This window comes from Acanthopagrus latus, chromosome 17 (genome assembly GCF_904848185.1).
Source record: "Acanthopagrus latus isolate v.2019 chromosome 17, fAcaLat1.1, whole genome shotgun sequence".
NCBI classification, from domain to species: Eukaryota; Metazoa; Chordata; class Actinopteri; order Spariformes; family Sparidae; genus Acanthopagrus; species Acanthopagrus latus.
Window position 1 is genome coordinate 14105633 of NC_051055.1, and position 22431 is coordinate 14128063.

The 22431-nt window shown below is 44.4% G+C and overlaps 3 protein-coding genes across 6 annotated transcripts; 1 reads left to right on the plus strand and 2 right to left on the minus strand.

The window, feature by feature from the left end:
• Positions 1 to 136: 136 nt before the first annotated feature.
• cdcp1a (CUB domain containing protein 1a) lies at positions 137 to 10244 on the plus strand. The gene is made up of 9 exons (XM_037075743.1): positions 137 to 953; positions 2263 to 2472; positions 2582 to 2944; positions 3041 to 3397; positions 5306 to 5497; positions 5717 to 6076; positions 6173 to 6529; positions 7377 to 7464; positions 7895 to 10244. The coding sequence occupies exons 1-9, from the start codon at positions 890 to 892 to the stop codon at positions 8340 to 8342; spliced, it is 2439 nt and encodes an 812-aa protein (XP_036931638.1). The 5' UTR covers positions 137 to 889; the 3' UTR covers positions 8343 to 10244.
• Positions 6341 to 22380, minus strand: fez2 (fasciculation and elongation protein zeta 2). 3 transcript variants are annotated; one of them, XR_005070875.1, is made up of 10 exons: positions 21620 to 22380; positions 19640 to 19748; positions 19339 to 19455; positions 19112 to 19244; positions 17650 to 17906; positions 17380 to 17460; positions 17182 to 17257; positions 17034 to 17099; positions 15393 to 15981; positions 6341 to 6475 (listed from the first exon to the last, which is right to left on the minus strand). XR_005070875.1 is itself a non-coding variant. In XM_037075751.1 (9 exons), exons 1-9 carry the CDS (start codon positions 21964 to 21966, stop codon positions 15965 to 15967), a joined length of 1203 nt encoding a protein of 400 aa, XP_036931646.1. In that variant the 5' UTR covers positions 21967 to 22380; the 3' UTR covers positions 14875 to 15964. The 3 variants fall into 3 exon arrangements, 2 of the variants coding, with proteins under 2 accessions (XP_036931646.1, XP_036931647.1); XM_037075751.1 differs by lacking the exon at positions 6341 to 6475 and having other exon boundaries at positions 14875 to 15981; XM_037075752.1 differs by lacking the exons at positions 6341 to 6475; positions 17380 to 17460 and having other exon boundaries at positions 14875 to 15981.
• Positions 10901 to 12250, minus strand: clec3ba (C-type lectin domain family 3, member Ba). 2 transcript variants are annotated; one of them, XM_037075754.1, is made up of 3 exons: positions 12009 to 12250; positions 11774 to 11872; positions 10901 to 11643 (listed from the first exon to the last, which is right to left on the minus strand). In XM_037075754.1, exons 1-3 carry the CDS (start codon positions 12106 to 12108, stop codon positions 11243 to 11245), a joined length of 600 nt encoding a protein of 199 aa, XP_036931649.1. In that variant the 5' UTR covers positions 12109 to 12250; the 3' UTR covers positions 10901 to 11242. The 2 variants fall into 2 exon arrangements, with proteins under 2 accessions (XP_036931649.1, XP_036931650.1); XM_037075755.1 differs by having other exon boundaries at positions 12018 to 12159.
• Positions 22381 to 22431: the final 51 nt, after the last annotated feature.

Here is a 22431-nt window from a genome sequence, read left to right on the forward strand (position 1 = left end):
ATTTTTTGCTTTATAAACGGTTTAAAGGCACTTCATTGTTTGTTATCAGTGAAATAACTATGAACTAAAGTCTAATTAACTTTTTATTGACCATTTATTAACAATGATTATTATATGATTATTATTGTTGTTTGCCTTTAACACTTACAGTTAAAAAAAAATGCAAAATCCACCGTGTGCAGTAGTAACTTTTCTACAAAAACGTCATGTATGAAAGTAAAACACTAACGGGAACATTTCACTGTACATCAGGTCTTATACTTTTAATGCTTGTGTATATTATGCTGATTTAAGGCTACTTAATGACTATTAAGTGAGTAAAATTTTGATTGCGGGACATATTTTTACTTAATTCAAACATCTGAACACTTGTTCCACTCACTGGTTGGACTATAATATCTCATACGGTGTCACTGCCTTATTTATAGGCTATAATTAAACTAATACTAGGCTGTAATCCTCTGCCTGGCCCTCCCAAACGTTCAGCTAATTGTGTTTTTAAATGTAATAAACCATTGTGGGTTTTGCCTCGCAGAAGTAGCTCACCTGTAGCGGGTTTTTTTTTTTTTAAATCTCCTTTTCATCATGAATATCACGGATGTTGTGAAACACGAGTGAACTGTCGTACCTGCCAAAATGGCCGCCGTGGCCACGCCCTCGACACTACCTGTGCCTCGACAGCAGCAGCGGCACTCCCTCCCCGCCGACACACTCACACTTTACAGGAAGTGCAGCGGCCGAGTCTCAACAGAAACGACCACAGAAACTTCACGTAGCTTCAACCGGAGGGGGAAATGTGGCGCACGAAGGTCGCAGCTCCGGACGAGAAGCGATGAAATGCGCACCGACTTCCCTCAGGATCCGAGTTATAGAAACACTGTAGGGCAGCATGTCCTCATCAAGAGCCGCTCTTCACGTCTTACTTCTCACAGTCATCGTGTCCACTGTGCCAGGTAAGTCACAGCTCAATCATTAACCAGCGTGACAGATTCACTGGGACGTGTTGCTGAGGCGGAACGTCTGCTCTTTAAACATGAACACTGATTATTCATCAAATCATGCCACTTCATTATTATTACCATCATTACTATGCTGTTTAGTATTTATAAGCTCTGTATTGCTGTGTATTGCTGTGCTGTTTGTGCTGATGATGAGTTCTCCTGGCTTTAATCAGTGTATTGATTGGTTGAGTCACAGTTAGTGAAGCTGTCACACAGAATCATTGGAAGGACAAAGAAATGAAAGGATGATCTCAGTTGTTGATCGTGACCAAACCAAAACTACATCACTTAAAAGTGTGCCAGGAGCTAATCTGACGTGTCATGTGTCAGATGACAGGCTGTGTCTGATCCTGACCAACATGTAATACTATATATATTTATATATAGAAGAAGAAATAATAGAGTGTGGAGCAGGATATGCGAGACAATAGAGAGCTGACTTTAGGGGTGTGTGTGTGTGTGTGTGTGTGTGTGTGTGTGTGTGTGTGTGTGTGTGTGTGTGAGTGTGTGTGAGCATGGCTCTGTTTGCTGAGCTCAGGCCCGGTTAGTCATAGAAGGAGTGAAGCCAAGCCGTCTGCCTCATCTATCTCTCAGCGCACTTAGTCACTGTGACTCTGCTCGCCGTGAATAAAAGCTTACCGTATATCTAATACAGTATGTAGCAAGACTTCTTTATGCTCTGGCTTTCAGTGGTGATTACATTCACAATGTGTCCTCAATCATTCCAACCCAGCTGTTGACGTGAACGCTAAATAAAGTGAGCAGATAGGATTTATTTATTTATTTAAGCAATTCATCATTCTCACATGTGCCGAGTGGATCCACTGCCTGTAGAGCGTGTAAATATAACTGAAGAATACTTTATTGAGGAAACTCGGATCACTCATTGATTCATTCACCTCCCTATGGGCACAATTTCACGATGGACCCGCACATGTCATTAGAGGACTTTTACAACTCATCGAGAACTGTAGACTTGGATCCCAGCTGTTTATTCACTTTGTTTAAGCATTAAAAAAAACAGTCTTTGTTTTCTTAATGACCGAATAAACGGAGTTGACAAACTGATACTAAAGGACAGCGCAAGGTCATACTGTTTTGCTTTGTTTGTATTTGGCGGACCCTGCCACCTTTGTGGCTTCAAACGATGTTGGGTGGGACCATCTGGGAATGATATGATCCATGTAGACACTACGGACTGGGCATCTATCTATTTTCAGCAGTATTTCTGCCAAATTTTCATGATTTGTGTTTCCTGCAGGAGTCCAGAGGAATACAGTAACCCCTGATCGAGGCACAACTCTCAATATTAGCACTACTCAGGTCAGAGGTTGCAAAGTATGCACCGGGGCAGGAGGTTCACGACAATGCACTACATCCCTCCTGCTGAAAGACAACAAACCTGTACAAGTGGAGTTTGATTGCTCCAGACCTCAAGATGTGTTCAGCGTGGAAGTTGTACGAAATATTGGTAAGCGTGCATCAGTCTTTTCGAGCGAAAGTAAAAGCTGTTATTGACATATCTTGCGTATTGGTGGGTTAATTTATTTTACAAGTCGTCTGTTAATCTCTTTTCCCAGAATGTTCCACAAAGTCGTGCAGCAGCCACATCATCCAGGCCGACTCCGGCTCGCTTCCTTTGCAGGACTTTGCCCGTAGGTTCACCTGGAACCTGAACACCTCTGCGCTGAAAGCGTTCAAAATAGACTTCACCAGCGTCGGCCTGAGACAGATTAATGCATCGGAGAGATGTCCAGACAGACACAGCTACACCATCCATGCCTTACAGTCTTCAGGGGACGTGGCCGTAGGGACATACTGCCGAACGGGGCCTATCAGAAGTGCTCAGATACTGAATCAAGGCAGCTTTGCTGTGGAGGTCCCAGCAGGGCAGAAGCTCCAAAATGGCTGGTTTGATGTGTCTGTCGGGGAGGAAATCAAATGTAAGCTGGTTTAAATTCTTATGTCTGAATGACTGCTTTGTCTCCTGTGTCAAACATCATTATTTCACTGCTATTTGTGTCCTTTTTCTCTCATAGCTCTTGCAAAAATCACCCTCACTCTACCAAAAGGGACCTCGTCCGCAGAGTTGCTCTCTCCAAACTATCCGGGCAGTTTTCCTGACGATGATGTGATGGAGTGGTACTTTCAGGTCCCGGACAAACACAAGACGACCGTTGAGTTCTTAAAGCTCACACAGCCGCTTTGTAGGAAGAAGGACACAGAAGTGGTGTACCAGAGCAGAGGGGGACCATCGTCCGGGCTGAGGCTGACGGACACCCAGCCGCAGAGGAAGGGAAACTTCACCCTGACGCTGAGGAACTGCGAGATGGATAGAAGCCGTGCTGGTTCTCCTGGACTCTCCCTGAGCCTCAGGGTGTCTACGAGTTCCCAAGGTTTGTACATCATCCACACTTGATGCTGCCAACTGGCTATCAAGGCATCAGTTTTAACTTTCTGCCAAGACTGTTAAAGGGTGAGTTTGCGTTGTATGAGGGCCACAGTCAGTGCATTACCTGTAGTCAAGACCAAGACTTTGAACCGGACCAGTCAGTCTCATGTGACTGCATGACACACTCAGATAAAATGTGGACAACGCGAACCACTCCTTAAATCGATCTGAAAGATCCACAATTCCCAGGAAAACACCCATAGAAAACAAATGAACATTTCCTCACTATTCACCTCTTTTGCTGCTGCATATACAGTATAAAAGTATTCTTGATAAAACAATCAAAAGGAAGGTGATTTTATATGTGGAAATTAAACTTTGTTTTCTCAGATAAAGCTAATGCAAATACTAAGGCAACCGAATTTAATGACCCTGTTATATGTTTTATAATCGACCTAACCCAATATGTTTTTTTGGTGCAAGCACCAGGTTTTCTGGGTGGCTCTTTTCTTCCCGTAGCGATCATCATCAACTACAGAATGATAACCAGACAGTTATTCAATGTGCAGTTAAACCTTTGGAGTTGTGGTCTTGACAGAGACGGATACAAGACTGAATAAAATTGCAGTGGAGTCCAAAATGTGACCGAGATGCTAAAAAGACCAACTTCAAGTACTACAGCACTACTGGAACAGAAATTGAGCAGTGTGCCGCTGTTCAGGTCAGCAGCAAAAACTATTTTAACCACCTCGCTGTGCGAAATCCTGTTCCAACGGAAAACTGAAGCTGTTATATCCATATACGCTCTTCCAACCACCAGAGTCCTTTGACAAAACCAATAATTTTAGCTTGCAGAACAGAGGAGTTGCTGGTCTACCTCTGCCGGGGTTGTTTAGTTTGTTTTTGTATTATGTGACTTTCGAGGGCAAGTTTAGATCCAAAGTAACAGGTTAAAACGCCAACGTCAGGCATGCGGTCACCAACATAGAACATAGTGGAGAATTTAGCAGCTGAATGAACAGACCATTCCCACGGGAGTTAGTAGAGACTAAAACTCTACCAACCAAGTTAGAAGAGAGGTAATGGTGGTCGGGAGCAAGACTCCGTATAGATACTTGTATTGCTTTGGGTTGGTTCGATGCATAAACATGTAACTGTCTGCTAACACGTTTGCCATATCAACTACATTTGGTGGTGACGTCTGTGTTTACAGCTTGTTCTGCCATCGCCAAGTGGTCAAAAAAAAATCTGATATTGCTGCTTTAAAACCATCGAAGTGGAAAAATGTCTAGTTCATGTTGGGATCTATCTAACAAAGAAATTCAGTAATATGTTTCAGCAGAACAGTATATTAAATTAAAGTTGTGTTCACCAGCCATTTCATTTATCAGCTCATAAATTCATGCGGCGTCTTCTTTTTGTACAGGACCAAATACAGCTGGTGGAGATTTTCTCCGTTCAGACAGTAGTTTATGGGATTACCACATGCTGTAGCAGGCATGTGATTGCTTAATATAAATAATCTTTATTTTCTACTGTGAATCATGTTAGAACAAGAACCCTTATCCATTAGTCAGGGATGTGTGAGGGAGTCCAGCTTCAGTGGGGATGAGAAATGAAACAGTGACGTGGAGGGTGGGCTTCATCTGCACCCTTCGGGTCTCACCTTTGGGGATCTCTTAGATTGCCTCATGACTGCTGAGTCATGAATGACAGTGGAGGAAAATCAGCAGGAAACACTTCCTCCAGCAATCAGGAAATCACGCTCAGCTGTCTCTGTTGCATCGACATTCAAATACCTGTTGGACTCGATGAACGTACCTTGCCCACACATTTACAATTGTGTGCGAGACAGAAAGAAAAACAAGGACACGGGAGACATGTTCGTTTCTCTTTGTGCTGTTTTCTGCAGTGTCGTGCAAAGTGGATGTGAGCAAAATGGAGGGCCTTTCTCTTCACATTGAGAAACAGAGATCGGCCTCTGACTGCCAGATGAGAGTAAACTCCGCATTGAGGGAGACGATCACAGTCACGTCAAACAGCGAGCTGACATTCCAGCACTGCCTCCCTGAAGACGTACAGGTCACCGCCACGAGAGTCATAGGTAGATCCATAATTCAGTGTTTAGGCCTTGAAAATAAGCCTTGACTTGTTTCTATACCTGTCCATACTTGTCCTGTACGTTTCCACCGAAAGTGAATGCTTTTTGTGTGTCTGTGTGTGTGTGTGTGTGTGTGAATTTGGGGGGAACTGACCCTTTAATTACTGTGGCAAATAGAGAGAAAATCAAGTTTCGGATTTAATGTACCTGCTTTCCTGTCAGAGTGTAGGCAACTCAAGGACTGCTCAAATACCGCAGTCCATCTGTCGGTGCCTCTGCTGCCCCCCTGCCTCCCCGCCCCTCTGAGCAGCGTGACCTGGACTCTCCGCCCACCTGAGCACAGCACCGTGGAGCTCACCGCTCCCGCTGGAAACCTCAAGCAGTGCCTCCCAGGGCAGCGCTGCAACGACAGCTTCATTATCAAAATGACCGAAGACGACGGCACTACTGTTGGGCGGTACTGCCCTAATGGAGTCATACAGAAGGTCCAGGTCCGCACCAACGTGTCTGTCTCTGTGTCCGGCACGTTGGGCGGTAAAGCGACGCCTGTGCTGTATGCCAAAATGAAAGGGGCGATATCAGGTAGCAAGCGGCTTCGGTTGAATGAAAGGAACACATAAAACGAATGCATGTCAGTTAAATTTAATAGCATTTTCTTTTGCCTACTCCTCTTTTCAGAGAGATACATCTTCAGTGTGTCTCCAAAGAGAGACGCTCCCGCTCTCTTGGCCTCTCCTGGTTGGCCGGAAGGGATGAAGTCTTACTCCACCGTCTCCTGGATCGTCACCGTTCCCCCAAAGATGGAGGCCCACCTGATGTTCGCCAACCTCAGCCAGCCCAAGTGCAGCAACCGCCACACCAACATCAGAGTGCAGAGGGTCGGCCGGCTGGAGGAGGACTACAGCCGCAGGGAGGACGAGACGCCCGAGGAAGAGATCACCGTCTCCGCGAGCTTCTACCTCAACATGTCCAACTGCATGCCTGAAAGAGGACAATTTAGCGTCATCACCAAGATCACCCTGCAGAAGAGCATAAGTAAGAGGACATTTTAGGCATGTTAGAAGGTTGGATGTGGACCGGATGTTTTGGTGGATCACACGGGCATCTTCCCTGAGACTAGGGCGTAGCGGTACTTTACAGTCACCATGGCAGGGTCGGTCGGTCCAACACAGAAGTATCTCAACAACTATACAAGATATCCACAGTCACCAATAGGGAAAACAAAATGTCAGCTTGTCCAATGGTACTTGCAAAACTACAGCAAAATCCCATCAGCTTCACCTCATGTTCATTGCTAATGAGCAAATACAACATGCTAGCATGCTAAACTAAGGAGATGAACATAATTATTAAGTCCTAATTCTTCCATCATAGTAACATTACAGTGGTGACCATGTGAGCAGGCTGTTGTTAGCATTCAGCTCAACACATCGTATGTAGCGATAGCTAGCACAATCCCACAGGGAGCCGCTAGCACGGCTGTAGACTCTGGAATAGCAATCTCTCTAACTCCTTCAGTACAGGGCGCAGTTCCATTATTTTTCTGGGTGAAACAACGTCATGGGTAGGTTTAGCGCAGAGAGTGGAGTTGTCATTGTGAGCGTCTTAGCATGCGGACATTAGCATTTAGCTCAAAGCACCTCTGTGTCTAAGTAGGTTACAGCCTCTATTGCTTGCATTACTGCAGTGCCTTTGTCTAGGTTATATGACTCTGCATTGCCAAAATATGCCCAAGAATCAGAACTGTCCCTTGTTATTTTCTAAGTGTGTTTCAGGCTTCACATGTTTCTTAAGACTTTCGTGGACGGTATCAAATTGACAAGCATTGGACACTTGATTAATGTGGTCAATGAAATATTTTGCTTGTTTTCACTCCTTTTAGACCGTCTGCTGACCATCATCCTGAGTGTGGTGGCTTCTCTGTTGGTCATATTCGTCATTGTGCTGGTGGTGGTCTGTGTGGTGATCAGGCGAGTAACTCTGCTTCCTGTTTTATTCTTCGAATGACATCATGCTCATTGTGAAGATAGTTGCTAAAGATGCTAAAGCAGCGTCTTACTATATTTCCTGTCTGCCTTGATCTGATAAAGATCGCTCCACCTTCTTTTAAAACTGTCATTCTTCAAGGGGCACTGTGTGGTGTTGGAGAAGAAATCCAAAGTCAGAATTGTTATATTCGCAACAGTAATGATGTACTAATACAAAATCAGAAATATGTGTTTTTTTCCATAAGTGAATAAACAAGCTGTTCTCAGAGGAAAATAAGGTCCCACAACACTGTTTGAAGTGTAGATCTTTTTCTTCTGATTAGAAGTTATTCCCCACAACTATGTAGGGCACCTTAGCTGTAAGAGGTTCTGTTGATAAGTCTTTCTTTGTCTCGACGGTCTTTCCAAACAGGAAGAAGAAGAAGAAGCTGAGTCAACAAGTTTCCATCTACAATCCAAACGGCACCATCTTCCTGCCGGGACTAAACGGTTTCCCAGAAACACGCCAAGACAACGATGAACACGAGTACGCCTCTATTGAGGACACACTTGTCTACACACACCTGCTGAGGAAGGGGAAAGAGATCTGTGTCTACAGAGACTTCGACACATACCAGCCCTTCACAGGGCGCATGGACTCACAAAGACCCCTGGTCTCTAAAGACTCCATCGCTGACGACAGGCAAGCTAGCAAACAGCCGTTTTCGATCTCATCTCAACAGGCTCCTCCACTTCCCATCAGGCCTTTGAGCCACGACCAGCGCCTGGTGGACAATGTGATTTACCAGGGCGAGGGCCAGAGTGACGAGGAGCGCTCTCCGAGCCTGGGGCCGCGGCTGGAGCCGGAGGGAGGGAACTGAGGAGAAGATTGGATTCGGCTTTTTCAGCTTTTCACTTGACCTACTTGAACTTTGAGATATTCATTCCCTGGCATCTGTGTGATTACCTGATGTTCAGCCTTTTCAAGAACCTTTTTTTTTCTTCTCTTTTTTCTCAAGAGCGTGGTTTTGCACCAAAGCCAGGGACAGAAAAACACTGTGTTCAAACCTGCCTGCAGCTGTTACCGTATTTTCTCTCAGATGAAGGATGCATTTAGTTTTCAAAGCAGAACATAATCATCCTCTTAACAACAGCTTGTGCCACTGTAAAGACATGTTGCTTTCAGGAAAGGACTTTTTAAATTTGAGATATTTTGTACATATTTCTGAGCAAAAATGTGCTGTTTACATGCTGAGTTTTTTTGCTGTTTTATTATTAAACTGGTGAATAGAGAGGACTCCACTGCTGTCGGAAATCACTGCACTTCTGCAGCTTCATAAAGACACAATGGCTTGATGAGCCTGTGTTTCAGGATGTTGCAACAGCTGCGTAGATGCATGGAGTATTTTCTCTCTGTTTACTTTTTATCACTGCTTTTGAACCTGCTATGGAGACTGGAAGATACAGAATCATTAAGCCATAAATGTGCCTTACAGAAAGGTCAACACACTCCTGCTAAGTCTGTTATTATTATTTCAGCCATTTTGAGCAATTTTGCTTTCTCTTTTTGGGCCCATACATTTAGGAATCTCGAGACTGATCTGCTGCTCGCTAAGTGGTGTTTTTTATTTTCAGCTGTGTGTCAACTGTGTGTCATGATGAATGAGAATCAGTAGTCGGAAGCAATATTTTCCTAAATGTTTTGTGAACCGATGAATCCTTTTTCTGGGCTGAAATGGAACTGCTCTCACAAGCTTAACTGCAGCATGTTAGCCAAACGTTACATCCCACAAAGAAATGTCTGTCTGTCTGTTTGTTGTTTGACTGAGCTTTGTTATTAATTAGAGGTAGCTTGAGGCATATCATTGAAGTGTGATGAGTGCTCAAGACCTTGACGGACTGGATTTTCTTTTTTTCTTTTTTGGTGTTGTTCAACCGGCTGATGTAAAAAGTCCAAAGTTGAAGTTTTTGTTGTAAAACTGTAACTTTGGACTTTTTACATCTGTTGGTTGCTAAAGACTGTGACAGACTAGATTTATTTTGGTGTTGTTACAATCAACTGATGTAAAAAGTCCAAAGTTACAGTTTTTGTTGTAAACCTTTGTACATTAACAGGTACAGAAACTTAGGGCATTGATTTCAACATTTGATGCCAGAATATCAGCAGGTCTCATCTGAGGAAAAGTTTGGTTCAGTTTCTTCAAACAGACTAAATGAACTGTGTTATTTGTCTCGTAAGGCCGTGTTGCCTCTTGCAGTTCAGAAAATGACCTGCAGAGGGAGACAAAGTTCAAAGTCGCCTCTCCTGAGGAAATAAAGTGTCCTCTTTGCTTTTTGGTTAAGAGCCGAGTCAAATCTGATCATTCTTGCAGCAGTTTACCATCTGATTTACTGACGCTGACTGTTGCTGCTGACATCAGTGGGTCTCCATGGAGACGTCCAAACATGTTGATGTGATGTAATCTTTCTTTGGGTGGGAAAACAATACAGAAACCAAGTTTTCATCATGAAAATGTGTAGGGGTGGAGGTAGATGCGTCATTGTTTTCATCAAGTGGGGACTTTCCTGAACAGATTTTTAGACCTCCACAGCACTTAATAGTAAAATTGAGAATCTGAACAGGTTTTGTTTTTTATTTACGGGAGAGGATGTTAATCCCACCAGGACATCCTCCTCTCTGCCTTCAGTGTATATTATCTTGTGGTGCCACCTTTCTGTTGCTGTTTCAGATGCTCAGAAAACCAATCATTCATAAACATTCGATTAAAATAATCACCAACCATTTCCTCAGAGTCAGTGATGGAATGTAACTAAGCATTTACTAAGTAATGTACTAATGCAAATATTGTCCTGTCTTCACCACTAAATGTATTTTATGTTTAATTTATACTTTTACTTGTCCTTACTTTGATACTGAAGTACATTTGTAGCCAGAATATTACTTTTAATATTTGAGTACATTTAGTATCAAATGCTGACGACCAAGCTGAGAGTTTTACTCAAGGACTACTCGTGTTGGCCACTCTCACGTTTGCCAAAGTAACAGTTTCATACAGTATCTTTACTTTTACTCAAGTGTTACCTTTGGGTCGTTTTTACAATGCTGCACAGCGATGACAGCCTGTGTTCGGATAATTCGAATTCAGACACCACTGATATGAAACATTTTGTCCAGTGGTTTTGAGTCTTATTTTGAAAGGGACACTTTTGACCTTTTGACCCCTCTGTCTCAGAACAGAAACTGAGAAAAAAGACCTTTAACCAGAGTTTGTGTTGTTGATATTATGTATTGTACCAGCCAAGTAATTTTCACAAGCCTTGACTTGTTTAATAAGCTTTTTTTTTTTTCAAGTGAACATTTCTCCCACTGATGAACAGAATATTCCCATTGTGTCTGCTTTGTCTGCAACTACAAATAAAGACATGACGATTGCACTTCAGTAAAAAATAAAACGTTTATTGCATTGATAGGCAGATGACTGAAGATACGTATAACAAAGGGAAGCGATCCAGTGGTGTTTACCTCGATGAATATCTAATAAGACTTTGTGGGCATGTATGTATAAAAAACATCATGGCCCAGTGGGTTTAGCTTATACAGTGACATATATGACAAGACCACTGTGGGAAGTCACCTGGCCAAGAAAAGCTCAAGAAAGATGCAGAACATTATCCTTTAAATGTATTTTACCTGATTTCTCTACATGTTTCATTCTTTTCTGCAAGCGGCTTGTACTGGTCGTATTGTAAGTATATGCACAGTCAGAAAACAGAGTCTGTGTTAGACGATGTTGAACTCACACACAGAAGCTTTCTCAGCCCGGCAGCCCTCATCAAACCACTTCCCGTTGGCCGGGATGGAGAGGATGGCGCAGTTGTGGCTGCGCCCTCCGTCCGGCTGCAGGGTGATCTCTGTCTCCCAGTTCTTGAAGCGCACGTTGGAGCTCGATTGGTCCACCCACTGGCCCTCGGTCACCAGGTCGTTGATGCCCAGCCAGATGTGCGCCTCTGGGCCGATGCTCTGGCGCACGTAGCTGTGGAGCTGGTCGTTCTCGTCTCCTGTCAGAGGGGTGGCCAGACTGCCACCTTTGGCGATGCAGTCGTCGCTGGCCGCGTGGAAGGTCTTCTTCACGGGGTCGGCCAGGAAACACTTGCCGGGGATCTTGGTGCCTCGCAGACAAACTGAGGGGGAGATTAGGACAAAGTCAGTGCGGCTCAGGTGTTATTGTGGCTCTCCAAGACAGGAGAGCTGTTAAAGTGATGTTGAAAAGTGCAATATATCTATAGAAAACTAATTTTTAGTAGAAACCACCTGTCTGTAGAGCTTGGTTCTCTTTCACCAGATTCAGCTCTTGAACAATGTCATCGATCCGTCTCCTCAGCTCCTCAATCGCAGCACTGTTTGCAGAGTCTATTGAAAGGGCAAGGAATGCAAAATGTCATTATTTCTTACAAGATACTTCAGCACTGGCATTCTGTGAAAGTTATTCACGGATTGAACATCAGAGGAAATTCATTCCCAGTGACAAGTCGATACCAAGTCTCACCTTTCTTACCATTTCTTCTCTTGGAGGAGGTCTGCTGCTGGGCCCTGCAGTGTGCCAGCAGGAGCAGACAAAACATCAAGCAAACCCCTCTAACGTCCATAATACTCGGGGGGGAGAAAAAGGCTTAAAATCCAGCGTAGAGAAACAGGTCTTTGGTGCAGCACCACAGCGAAGCTCCTCGCAGCTCTGAGCGCCGGCCAGACTGTTGTGACTGTTGTGTTTCCTCAGTCACGGCGGGCGTGACTGAGGAAATCTTATCTGAGAGAGAACAAATGTTTTACAGATGTTCAACAGACGTTTGTGCTGCTTGTGAAACGCTGAAGGGAGATGGATGTGTGACCACATTCAGACAAGCATGACTCGGGTTCCATGTGTTTGTAGGGTACTAGTGATCAACAGCAGGGCCTTGTGTGTGTGTGTGTGTGTGTGTGTGTGTGTGTGTGTGTGTGTGTGTGTGTGTGTGTGTATTCAGATACTTTTACCTACCACACTGTGAAAATACCCCCACTACAACTAAAAGCATCGCATTCAAAACCTTCCTTAACGTACAGAATGAAAATATCAGGACTGTCATATATATGATTTTTTTTGGGTTAACATTTCAGTGTTATTGTTGCATTTTACTGCTGTAGATGTTAAATTTGAGTCTTTTTCAAATTACCTTGTATTGAACAGTTTCATTTACAGTGATGCATCATAATCTATGACATCACTGTGTGTTTGAGGAGTTGGTCGACTTTTCATGGCCTCAGGAAAAAACTGCCTGTTTTTCAGCTTCGTGATGATGAATTTTTCCAGCCAACCCGAGAGGGCTTTTAAATTTTTTATGCAGCTGAAGACGTTCGAGAGTTTTCTCAACCCATAAAGAAACAATTTAAAGGAACAGTTCACCCAATAACGCCGTATCAGTCGTTCACCCTCATGTCGGGTGAAGTTTTGTTGTCCAGGAAACATTTCTGGAACCTCACAGGAAAACAGTGTTGCAACATTCTCCTAAACAACTCAAGTAGATGGGGACCGTCCAAACAACCCCAAAAAAAGTGGTGGAAAAAAACATTAAGTGGCTCCATACAGCTCGTCCAGCATAATCCAACACTCCAGAGATCCCAAACTGGTTTGGAAAGACGTTACCCACACTCTTGATGACGGCTGACACACAGCTGCTACTGTACAGTGAAGATTTTGGTTTAAAAAGAGTATAAATAACATCCTTCCAAAATTCGTTTGGGATCTTGGGGCTTCCAGAGACTTTGATTTCACCACCTGAGCTGTTTTATGTCTTTTTCTACATTGTTCTTTTTACATGTAAAAAAACAAGTCCCCGTCTATTTCAGTCGTTTAGTAGAATGCTGCAACACTGTTTAGCTGTGATGCCCCAGAAATGCTTTGTGAACTATGAAACTTCACCCAACTATCCATCAGCATGAGGGCAAGCAGATAATGACTGACATTTATGGTTTTTCACTGAGTGGGAAAGGTATGAAATATTGTAACCTGAAGAGTAACTAGTAACTAAAGCCATCAGACAAATGTAAAGGAGTAAAAGTTTTAAAAATTTGCCTCTGAGATCTAAAATGGAAACACTGAATTTGCACTTAATTGCACCACTGTGTGTTGGTTCCTGTTTATTTCACAAGCAGAATTTGAATAATTTTTTGGTATCTCCGCTCTGCATCTTTCTGCGCCCTTTGATAACAACAACTAAACTACAAACAGCTTCCAAAGAGGCTTTTAAAGCTGCTCGCTAATTGAGCTGTGGCTTCCACAGAGGGCCAGTGGTTGGATGTTTGGGGGTTTTGTCAAACAGCCCACATCTGGTTCTCCTCAGCGAGCTGGACGGGGCACAACTGACACGTGGCACAGACTTATATAATGAGGAAATAATCACTGTTTGTGATTTTGTTATTTGTGTATGTTTCACTAGAGTTTCCTCTGCCAGCAATGAAGGAGCATTTCACTGTCTGAAATCACATTAACCTTGTGACACGTTTAGGTAACGCAGAGACAAAACATGAGCAAAGACACTTAAAAATTCTTTGTAAATAGTTGGAGAATATGATGACGATATTCAAAGACAAACAGCTTGATAACAAAGAGAGTTATTATATTATTTTAATAGATAAGCAAGTTCTATCCCCAGAACTTTCCAGTGTAAACACTGTCTCCCCTGCATATTGTCTCTTGTAATAAATGAAATATTTCGGGAGTGTACCAAAGTGGAAATTACTCTCCACTGTTTTTCTGGCGCACTATGAATGTTCATCCCTCCCTTATCTCTTCATTATGCACTAGATCTTAATAGAAATGGATTCAAACCTCTGGGGAAAACTTGGTGCCTCCTACTGTTCAAGGTGCAATATATGTAAGAAGTGGAAAACAAACCACTCATGCAGTTCTCTTCTAATCCTAAATTATAACCAGTAATTTGAGTTGAGTTTTAAAAATCAAGTAAAGTCATCAACAGTTTGTGAGTAAATAGCAGTTTTGACTTTATGAAGTCTACGTATCGTGTTGGAGAGATACCTTCTGAAGTTAGCATGCTAACCATTTGGGTAGTCGGGATCTAAAACTCCTGTGCTCGTGGTGTCAGCACCACCGTTAGCTGCACAGCTAAACAAGCTAATAAGAGAAGGCAGCTACTGTTAGCATCAGTTAGCAGTTACTCTGGTGACACGCTGCCCCCCATTTGTTTCAAGTATGAATTTGATGACTGGCCAATCCCTACATATTGAACCTTTAATTCTTTTATTTTAAAATTGTGTTAAGGGTGCGTATTTGTGTTGGTGACGTCATCTTATTGTCTTTATCTTCTGTCCATTTACTGTTTGCACGATCAAATCAAGAATACATATTGAGACAAAGCAGGTGTGGTTTTGTCAATATATTTGAAATATTTACAAAATAAATTAACAGTGAAGCAGGTTCTGTAAGTTTCCCAGCAGTTTTGACATTCATTCATTGAAAATAACTCCTTTATAATGTACAAAAGTTCAGGCAAAGGCAGCTTGTTCGTATACAAGAATACACGGAGAACAACAACCCACTCGTGGTGTCGGCTGCCCTGAGCGCGGCAGGCATGGCGTCGACGCTCCAGTCTCTGACTCAGAGCTGCAGTCAGCGTCGCCAAGGTACAGACAGTGCACGGGTCACGACTCAGGGTTCACTCGAATGCATAGTTAGTTAATTGATTAGTTGATTTCAGTCCTGACTTCGTCACCTCAGCGATCAACGCGTCATCTTCCAGAGAAGAAGAATAATAATGCTAATGATAATGTCTGTATTGTTCTGCTGCTACACGGAAGGCTGTGTTGAATCACATGATGGTTTTGCACTTGGATTATGTCGACGCACAAGTTAACTAACTCGTGTATTTGTTATTATTACCTGTGTGTGTCTTTGTATGTGTTTCCTGCACTTGTCTCTGTCTCTCGTGCTGCTGCAACACTCATTGATTTCCCCCTCTTCTGTTTCTGCTTTACAGTCTCGATGCTCTCCTGTTTTATAACTCTTCGGCGTGCGTTGTGCATCTGTTCGTTGCTCGGTGGATATAGTTGACAAAGCCCTTTGCGTTGTAGCTCTGCCCTTAAGCCCAACAGCGCGGCTGCTATGCTGGTATATCTACCTGGGTATATTTCTCGTGTAAGTTACCATTCTTCGGATACTCTTTCATAGTGCGAGACAATAAAAATAAATAAATAAATAAATAAAAAAAACGGAGGAGAGAAGTCAAAAATTCACAGGGACACACGAGATTTGCAAAATCACAACGCTCAACACAAAATCAGTACAACAAAAATCAAGAGAGGGACAAAAGAAAAGACACATTTTGACGTAAAAAAAACATGCAGGAATAAATTAAGTGTGCTTCATGTCTGCCGAAACAAAAAAAAACACAATGACTCCTCTTCTTCTTCAATCTGAAGCCTCTGCTGAGCGTCAGGCACCGTCTCCCTGCTCTACGTTGGGCAAAGCACTGCGAAAACAGAAGAGATTAATATTAGAGAGCAAAAAAAAGTGATTAGAGATGACAATTCAGCACGGGGGAGGGTGGATCAGTACAAATTACAAAGCAGGAGATCAAGAAGAGGAAAAACACGAGGAGAGTCATTGTTAAGCACACCGGTGAAGAGCTCAAACCTATCTGTGAAGTAGGGTGGGTAACTAACAATCATCAAACTGTGTCTTTAATGTTAACTAGAGGGTGAAGAGAGCTTTTTTAAAGTGTGTGTCAGCGAGTCAGTGACGGTGAAAGGGATGAACCATGCTGCAGCCGGCCACCACGTGGGAAAGTGGGGGGGGGGGGGGGGGGGCAGTGAAAAGGTTGAACATCAGACGGGTCGGACGGCACTACAGTTTTGGTGGTAGTTAGGGTGGGGGGGTGGGGACGCTCTCGCAGTGTGAGCTGAACACCACAACAGTGCACATCACATGTGAACGTGTCACAAACCTCTCCATCGGCCGCTCACACCAGAGCTAAAGCAGCAGTCGATTAGATCGTAAGAAGCAGAGAAAAGACAGGATGAAAACAGAACGTGTGTGAAAGGAGGGAAAACAAAGAGAGAGCGAAGGGGGGCAGCGAAGGTCTGCACCGTTCCCTTGATGGAGATTATAGAAACATTTGAGACCTCGCAGCCAGCTGGAGGCCTTTTTAACCACCTGACGGACGTTGTGCTTTCTACACCATGAGCAGCTGCTCTGTGTTTATCACTTACAAATGATTTTCCAACTACGCCACATGTAAAAAAAAAATTGTGCTTTGCTGCAGCCAGCTGTCTAAATTGTGCTTCGCCGTCACCTTCAACACTCCAGCATGAGTCGTTAAAATCAAATAAAAGTATTGCAGGTATTCAACTGATGAGAAATGCTCAGCGCTTATTGTCGATCCTGAACCCTCCGGTGGAAACACTCTGGGGAAAGTTCCTGACGTCACTGATCCTTTGGCTTCTGTCAAACATGACTGACAGTGAGGACACTGACAACACATCATGTCACGGACTTCAATAAAACAAACGTGAAAAAGCTCACCTTTGAGAATGTAATCTGTCAAGAGACCGGGCACCTTGTCACTGTCGTCTCTCATAGCCTGAAGAACTGCAAGGCAGCAGAAGCAGAAGAGTGGGTGGATCAGTCGCAGCCAATATAACTCAAGTACTGTTATGGTGAAGACACTTACTCTTAGTGAGGATCTGGAGGTCCTCGAGCGAAGGAGGATGTCCCTTTTTCTCATACGGGATGACCGTGGTCAAATACTGTAAAACAGACACAAAGACGGGGGACTAAGGTCGCTGTGGTGGGTGTTTCTGTGGGATGACATTCCTGACAAAGTGCATGTTTTCAGTTCAGAAGGAGTTGAGCAGGAGGAGAAAATAACCTGTCTTTCACTGCACCCGCTCCCAAAGGTTTGGCGGAAGCTGTTCTGAATGACAGAGGAGAATCCCTCCACGCTGAAGCGCTGGGGAGGAAGGAAGCCAAGCAGAGAAACAAAGATTGGAAAAGACTTCAGGAGAATACAGTTTGTTGGAAAATACAACAAGGAATAGAGTGAGAAATGCAGCAAACAGTAGAAAACAAAGAAAGATCTGAAGGCATCAGCACATCACCAGGGTGGAAATGTCGAAATCTGAAGGAGTAAAACACTCACTGATCCCAGCGTTTTCTCCTGCGACGGCCCGGCACCGCCTTTGAGCTTCTTCTTCTTCTTCAGCAGCTCCCGGTGCTCCTTTTGTCTGTTCTGCACGTCGATGAGCGCCGAGATGAAGCTGTTCTTCACCTCTTTCTCAAATTCCAGCTCATCTCTGAGAGCCAGCTGCTGCACCAGCTCCTCCGAGAACCTCCTGATGTTCGTCTCCGTCTCCTCCAGACGCTCGTTCAGCTCCGCGACGGTCAGCGTCCGCACCCCTGGACACATTCAGAGACACAAAAACACAGCTGATTTTCATTGGAATCTCCCATGAGACAACCAAAACCAACATTTACAAAGAGTTTATCAAAAACATATCACAGGCAGGGATGCACAAAAGAGACTTTTCTTTTAAGTTTTAAAGTTTGTGCACACCTAAGGCTGAGATGTAGGCAAAGATGGATGGTTTCATATCCCACACCTCTAATAAGACAGGCATGTCTTCCTCTGAGACTGTAGCCCCTTTTAGATAGAAGAGGTGGCACATTTGCAGCAAGGTACAGGCTGCAATGTGTCACCTTGTCTTTCTAAAAGGGAGGTGTAATATTCCTTCTTTTCCAAAAAGCCGCCACTGGGGTGGGCGTAAACGTGTGACGTGAGGTGAGCCACGAAGTTGGGCTTAAACAGTGAAAAATGTCGAATTTATCTTCAAAATAAGAGCTTTACGTTGCACCCCACTGGAGTTTAGAGATGGGTTCTTAGCGGGGGGCTTTAATTTGAAAGAAGCAACTGTTAGTGCTTGCTGCTACAACAACAAGTGGACAACGAAGACAGCTACAGAGACCAAGGAGATGCTAGCATCTCCCGGATCTCAGCGGCTGTCCAGATGCTCATCTTGACGTCTGCAGATGAAGTGATGGACTGACTGCTGTGATCAGCTGTTTCCCCGGCTGTGGACGTCATCGACACCTCCGCCCAACTCATGCAGTTGCCGGCACACTGACGTCTCAGATTCAGATAGCAAGGGAGGTGGAAATAAGTGTGCCCTCCGAGGCGTCAAACTGGCGGCCCAAAACAGACCCCCAGTTTACCGCTTTCTGTCTAAATCTGCGGACCTAGCCACAGAAAGGACAGCCATATTGGCAGCTTGCTGCACAGAATTAAAACGACTTGTGACAACATGCTTGGCTCTCTAGTCTACTCTGCAGCAAATACCGTGACCTGCTGTATCAGAATGTGTGGATGCCGTGCTTCTAAAGTCAATGACAGAAATGTATTATCAGCTCTATTTATTGGCTATGACTTCACTACATCCGATGCAGAGTGCAGAAACAAGTGATGGGTGGGGGGGCGGAGTGGCTGAGGCAGAGACGCCATTCACCTCATTACAAGACACTGAACCATCAACATGATTTTGAGGTTGTTATTTTCGGGTGAACGAGTTACATAATGTTGCTTTAAGTCCCAACTGGCAGACACTCACTCCTCTCAAAGCTGGGGCTGCTGGTGGCCCGCTGGACGTCCAGGGAGATCATCGACAGGTCCGACTGAGAGGGGTTGTGCTTCGCCTCCACGTCAGGAGAGTCCTGCATCATCTCCTCGATCTCCTCGATAACCTGCACAGAGCGCAGACCCGCATCATCAGAACCCAGTGGACATCAGTTACTGAATCCCTGCAGGAGCCATGTTGGAGCTGTGCATGTAACTTACCTGCTCTGCTGTGAAAAGCGGCTCCTCGGCGAGGCAGGAGACGATGATGGAGTGCATGTCCAGCTGCTCCCTCAGCTCCTCGTCGTCCGACAGCTCTGCCGTGACATCACTCTTCCTCTGGACAGGAGCGGGACAGGGGGAGGGAATTTAATCAAGGGCTAAACCCTGGCACAATGAATATTTCAGATTTGTGAGATGAACGAAAACGAGAGATTTAGGAAGCGGGGGGTGGGGGTGTGTGGTGGAGGGGCTGGAGGAGAAAGTGGGACAGAGATTAGATGGGAGGGGCTGGATCACTCACGGGCTTCTCCTGCAGGTTGAACGTGGGTGCGTGGAGGGAGCGCGTTCGTGACTGTTTCCAGTCCACTGGCATCACGCGCCCGTAGTTACTGGTCAGAGTGTTCCAGATCCTGTGGAGGAAAGAGATCCATGAAATCCAACAGAACCCCACAGAGACTTCTGAGAAAGCTTCTTAGCTCCGAGTATGATGCCACCTCAGACTATTCTTTTATTGAAGCATCCCTTTAATTTGTCGTAAAGACACTGATGGAGGCCGTATCCACAGTACAGGGACACCACAGAAATACATTTAAACATTATTGCCACCGATGCCACAATGTGATTACACAGTTTTTATGCAGACGTTGGAAGTTTAATCCTCAACAGAGTATATCAAGTTGAAAATGCCTGAGATGATGACGTCTGAAGGCCTCACAAGAACCCAAAGCTGCAGCACGCTACCTCCTCATATCTGGCGACGCTGTTGACTTTTATCACCCTGACACACCCTGTTCTTAAACACAGTGTGTGTCTTTGGTCTGGAAATGAGCAATCTAATTATCTATCTAATCTAACTCACCTATCTAATTTGAATTACACAGATAATTAATGTTCAGAGTTAAAGGTCACGTTTCATGCAATGTTTTTCTATCATGTTGAATCAATGTGTATAAATCAGATAACTAGATATGCGATTCATTACAAGAGACAGAATAACCAAGTTGAAATGCATTACTGGACTCGGGTTAGATTTCCCTCGACAGTCCAAAGGATGTGACTTTATGCGCGTCCTCGAGCACCTCGCCTCAGCACCTCTCTTCACTCCGCTAACAGAGGGCACCAGTAGCTAATGTTGGAGTACGCTAACGTCAACACACACAGCCGCTTTAATAAGTCTCTGTTTTTTTACTGTACCTGTTCTGTTCTCAGAGGAAAATAAGGTCCCCCGAACAGTTGTTTGAAGCTAGAAAAGTGGCAGGGTCCATCACATATAAACAAAGGAAAACACACTGACACTCTTCAAATTCCTTATTCCATCGGTCCAAAACCAACAGCTCCAAACATGAAAAGCCACAAGTCCTCACATTTAAGAGGCTTCCACCAGGAAATGTTTGGTGTGTTTTGGAACTACAATATTCATGAGTCTAAGATATAAACTAACACACCTTTAGGTCTACATTCATTGTGATCCTAGAATGATCACTTTTAACAATAATAATAATAATAATAATAATAATAATAATAATAATAATAATAATAAGGTTTTTAAAGGTTTTAAAGGTTCACTATGGAGTTTTGGGTTAGACATTTTAATCAGATGACAAAATATTATCCCTACACAAACTAAATAAACAAACTCTCCTCACTGAGCTTAAAGGACAACACAATTTCATACTGTTAACCTTATATGTGGCGGACCCTGCCACCTTCCTAGTGCCAAGAAGTGTTCTGAGGACCTAATTTTCCTCGTAGAAGAGCTGCTTTATTCAGTTATGGGGAAAAAATGTATTATTATTCATTACTGATATTGTAAATGTTCAAATTCTGAGTTTGAATTTCTAGAACTCGTTCTCCATGGTGCCCCTTTAAATATCGGCCGTGTGAATGAAAGATACGAGTCACGGTCCTCTTCATATCGGCTAATATCCGTTTTTTGAGACCGTTTAGGGCCATGAACCGAAACCAGACCGATATCAGATCACCCGCTCGGCTGAATCTGTTAATAATTCAGCTAACATATCCGCAGTGTGTCTCCTCAGTGGTCCTGTGTGCTGAGTTGTGATGAGGAAAGATGGTGGCAGACAGTGTGTGGCTGTCACTGTAGCCCCATCACACCCGTGTAAACACACAGTGAAACCCATTCTGATGGACGCTGGCTCCCAGACACGAGGAACTAAGACACAACACAGCTGAAACATCCTTTCAGATGAACATAAATGATAACTCCACATCGCCTGCAGACAGCCAGCCCGGGGCCCGGCCCGGACACACCGACACTCACTCGTCTCTGTCCAGCAGCGACTCCTCGGTGATCTCACTCACGGGAGCGATGCTGTCCGTCCTGGCGTCAAAATTTCGGAAGCACGCGGATAACTTCTCGTCGAAATCGTTGACCAGGTCCTCCATGGACCTGAAAGCACCGGCGTCCCCCGGGGAGCAGCTGCTGTCGTACAGCTCGGGGATATCCCCATCCTCGTCCGGGAGGAGCTGCGGCGCCGCTGCCGCTTCCCCCGCGGCGGACACGCGGCCTTTCCGCGGCAGCAGCAGCAGCAGCCTCTGGTCCGCAACCATGCTCAGCTCACCCAGAACCGGCCAGTCGTCGTCGAAATGTGCGATGGGTGCAGCCATAGCCCGGACCACCCTAGAAGCCCCGGGTTAGCGACGGGTGTGTGGCGGGACTGGCAGGCCTCAGCATCCTCTCTGAATGCCCGCTCACTTCCCACACAGAGCGGCGCTGAGCCGGACAGAGTGGCTGCACCGCCGGCCGACTAGTGGCCGAACCGCCGAACTGGATGATCCAGGCTGGAGGGTCTAAAGCAGAGCACCGAGAAAGCCTGCTGACAGGCTTATTACACTGCAGAAGAGTGTGATTACAATATAATTTTAATTTGATTTTAAAGAAATAGAAAAACATACAGCTTTATTTATTTCATCAGGTGTTCCCATTCAAATTTTCATTTTTCTGAGGAGCCCTATTTGTTTTTCTATTGAGGGAACGATAAATATAAAAATATATACATTTCACGCCATTATAAAGCAAAATAGTTTATGACAGCAGATACTCTCATGACGTGTGTATGTGACATGAAACAC